General features: G+C 41.1%; 1 protein-coding gene across 1 annotated transcript; it reads right to left on the reverse strand.

Annotated features, from left to right (window-relative positions):
- Nucleotides 1–270: 270 nt before the first annotated feature.
- On the reverse strand, nucleotides 271–3,458 carry LOC117920156 (probable LRR receptor-like serine/threonine-protein kinase At3g47570). Its single transcript, XM_034837526.1, has 2 exons — nucleotides 838–3,458; nucleotides 271–732 (listed from the first exon to the last, which is right to left on the reverse strand). Exons 1-2 carry the CDS (start codon nucleotides 3,272–3,274, stop codon nucleotides 371–373), a joined length of 2,799 nt encoding a protein of 932 aa, XP_034693417.1. The 5' UTR covers nucleotides 3,275–3,458; the 3' UTR covers nucleotides 271–370.
- Between the last annotated feature and the right edge of the window lie 384 nt (nucleotides 3,459–3,842).

The following is a 3,842-nucleotide window of genomic DNA, read 5'->3' on the forward strand; positions in this document are numbered from 1 at the left end:
AAAGTGGATTTTGAATTGTACAATCTGCTAATCCTATCAATTTGTATCAGATCCAACTAATTCGAATTTAAAAAATGAGATTGAATTAGGGTTGATTGAATACCTCAAGCTAAAAATTGGATTCGATTAGATTGAACTTGAATGAATTATTTCTCAATTTGGATTACCTTAAGTTAAAAATCGGACTAAATTAGATTGAAATTGCATTAAATATTTCTCAATTTAGATTGAGTTTATTAACTTAACCCCAAGGTTTCCAAACCCTCCTAATTACAACCAACCTCAATTTATATTTCACATCACCGAATCTACAAGAAAAATATTTGAGAGGAATTTATCCCTCTTCTTGAAAGTCAAACAGTCGTACAGTTTAACATTGCGAATTGCAGATTTCGGTGGGAGCGGTGAAGAGGACAGCCCTAGTTTTCTCCATCATTGCACAAACGTCTTTCATGTCTGGTCTATCTACTGGATTCTCAGAGGCACACGATAGACCAATCTGTATGACTGAGTTCAAATATTCCACGCCCAAAATTTTACAATCTCCCTCCAATTCATTGTCCATAATCCCCATCACTTGATCCGGCACGGCTGCTTCCACCCACCTTCGAAGACTAAATTCTCCGCTGAACATCTCCTGGGTTGGTTTCTTTCCTGTAAACATCTCCAGCACAAGTATTCCAAAACAATACACATCGCCCTTTGTGGACACACCGCCCCCCAAACCGTACTCTACAGTCAAGTTACAAAAAGTTACATGTCTTTATGTTAAGAACAGTAATAGAAAGAAAAACATGACGAGTTTAAGATGAGATATGTGCAAGTATGAGTACTTACCTGGTGCAATATAGCCTATTGATCCTTTTAAGCCGAGAGTGCTACTGATTTGATGATCGGATGCAGCTCCATGAAGTATCCTTGCGAGTCCGAAGTCCCCCACATGAGCAGTCATGTCCTGATCCAGGAGGACATTACTTGGCTTGAGATCACAGTGCACCACTGGGGTTTCGCAGTTGTGATGGAGATACTCCATTGCAGATGCGACCTCGACGACAATGTCCATTCTCTGCTTTAGATTAAGCCTTTGTCTTCCATCTTCCCTCCCATGGTGAAGCCACTTCTCCAAGCTTCCGTTCGGCATGAATTGCAACACCAGAGCCTTGAATGTTGGAGATGAGCAAGCACTCAGGATCTTCACTAGGTTCCGATGCCGAACATATCTAAGGGCTTCACACTCGGCTAGAAAGCTTCTGGAAGCTCCATGTTGGTCCATGTTAAAGACTTTCACAGCAGCCAAAGTCCCATCTCTCATAGCTCCCCTGTAGACACAGCCAAAACTCCCTTCCCCAATCAAGTTCTCACTACTGAAATTATTTGTTGCAGATTTCAGGACATAGTAGGAGTACAATCTGGGAGGACCCTCAAAAGAAATTACATCTGTGACCGTTGGGTCATGTTTCTTCTTCCTCTTCATGATTAAAAACATAAAGAGGACAATCAGAATGCACATAGCTGCTGCGCCTGCAGTTAGCCCTACAATCAGCATCTTCCTGGTCCTGGAGCTACTAGAGCGGCTCCCAGTGGCAGGGCAATTGGGTAGTTCCAACACCGGAAGGCCACCGCAGAGCCCTGGATTTCCAGAAAGGAAAACCGCAGATGTGTTGCTAAAGATGCCTCCTTTGGGTACCTCCCCTTGAAGCTTATTAGCAGAGAGATTCAATAGTTGGAGGTACTTAAGGGTACCAAGTGAAGGAATCAAGCCAGACAAATTATTAGATGAAAGATCAATATATTCTATACCTCTTATCTCCTCTAAAGAATCAGGAATTAGTCCTTGAAAGGAATTGCTGGACAGATCCAGGTATAACAGATTTGAACAGACCCCAACTGTTGTTGGAATTGCTCCTGAAAGCCTGTTGTTGGAGATGTCTATACCCTGTACCATCTTTAAGTTGCCAATTTCAGAAGGCAAAGATCCACTTAGAGAGTTCCATGAAGGATTTAGAACTGTTGCTAGATTCGGGAAGCTAAAGATTTCTTTGGGTATGTTGTCTCTGAGGCCATTGATTGACAGATCCAAAAGTTGGAGACGTTGACAACTTGAAAGGCTTGAAGGAATTCTCCCTGTAATATTGTTCCCACTCAAACCCAGCTCATACAATTGAGTCAGGTTTCCCAATGATTCAGGTATTGAACCTGACAAATAGTTGGAGTCTAAAATCAAGCTTTGTAGGTTTTGAAGGTTTCCAATTGTAGAAGGAATGTGTCCGGTTAAGACATTTTCTTCCATGGATAACTGAATAAGACTCCTCAGGTTCCCAACTCCTTCAGGTATGTTTCCCTCAAAATGGTTTTGTCCCATAACTAACAAAGCGAGCTGGCTTGAGAGGTTGCCAATTGAGGAAGGAAGGTGACCAGTCAGTTTATTGGTTGCAACTGAGAATACTCTCAGAGAAGTAGAATTCGACAGAGAAGTAATAAAATCCAACCCGTGTTCCCCTTCACTGACAAACATATTGATTTCAAGATTCAAAATCTGGATGTTTGGAAGATTCCATAACAATGGAACCTTTCCTGTGAATAGGTTTGTTGAGAGATCAAGCTTTTCAAGGCTTGAAGCATTGGATAGAGATCCAGGGATGTGTCCTTGAAGCAGATTCCCTCCCACAAACAAGGTGTTTAGATTAGGCAATGTTGTAAATAAATTCGAAGGAAGATGGCCTGAAATCTGATTCTTTGCTAGGCCCAAAATGAGCAAAGAAGAAATGTTGAAGAGTGATGGCGGAATCTCACCTGAAAGATTGTTGTTCCCTAAGTTCAGCTGTAGAAGAAGACTGAGATGGCCCAATTCAGTGGGAATTGTCCCCTGGAGGTTATTTGACAATAAGATGAGGTTGTTAAGAGAAGAACAGTTGCCAAGAGAGGAAGGGATGTTCCCTGAAAGATTATTCTTTGCAAAACTCAAATCTTGAAGCTCTAGTAGATTACCTAATTCTGATGGAATTGTTCCTTGGAGCTGGTTATCTGAAAGATCAATGACCTGAAGCCTAGAGCAAAGCCCAAGTGAAGAAGGAATATTTCCATGAATATTGTTGGAAGCTAAAATTAGAGTAACTAGGCGAAAAAGCCTGCCAAAGTCTATGGGAATGGTACCATGAAAACTATTCTCTTGCAAGTCAAGACGACGTAGGAAGGAGAGATTTGCGATATAAGAAGTAATTGTTCCTGCAAGGGTAAGGTTTCTAAGAGTAAGACCAGTAACTCTGTTCTTCATGGGATTGCAGAGGACTCCATGCCAATTGCAAAAAGATGTGTTTGGCTTCCAAGTATCTAAAACCCCGTTTGGATCCTTGGTTACTTGGGCCTTGAAGGAAAGGAGGACATCTTGATCTGTTGAGTTGTTGAAATGGGGTATGCGTAGCGAAGCTTGAGAATGGTTAAGGGTGAAGAATAGAGCCAAAAGAAGGATGACTTACTGAATGGCTTCACATGGATAGTTAATTGGAATTCTATTTTTAGAAGATTTTGGATTAATCAAAATCTTTTTGATTTGAAGTATACTCCATCACAATTCAGATTCAGATGCTGTTGCTCACAAAACCATCTCAACTAGTTGAAAAAGGATGTTCTTGTCTTATCGTATTTTACCCTGTGTTTGCTTTTCTGCTGTTCTTCAGTTACCACTCAATGAAACCATCAGCAATATTGCTTAACAAGGGAATAAAGAAATGGACCACTCATAAGAACAGTAAATACATGGATACCTTGAACTATGTGTCCAATCAATCCTTTCATCCCGAGGGTGCTGCTGATAGGGCTTCTTTGGACTGTTGAGAAGTATC

This window comes from Vitis riparia, chromosome 8 (genome assembly GCF_004353265.1).
Source record: "Vitis riparia cultivar Riparia Gloire de Montpellier isolate 1030 chromosome 8, EGFV_Vit.rip_1.0, whole genome shotgun sequence".
Taxonomy (NCBI): domain Eukaryota; kingdom Viridiplantae; phylum Streptophyta; class Magnoliopsida; order Vitales; family Vitaceae; genus Vitis; species Vitis riparia.

Bases quoted from the DNA above. Each gene is read 5' to 3' on its own strand.
- LOC117920156 (XM_034837526.1), bottom strand. From the start codon at position 3,274: ATGAAGAACAGAGTTACTGGTCTTACTCTTAGAAACCTTACCCTTGCA. The intron at 733-837 runs GTAAGTACTCAT...ACTTGACTGTAG, and splicing joins AATAGGCTATATTGCACCAG to AGTACGGTTTGGGGGGCGGT.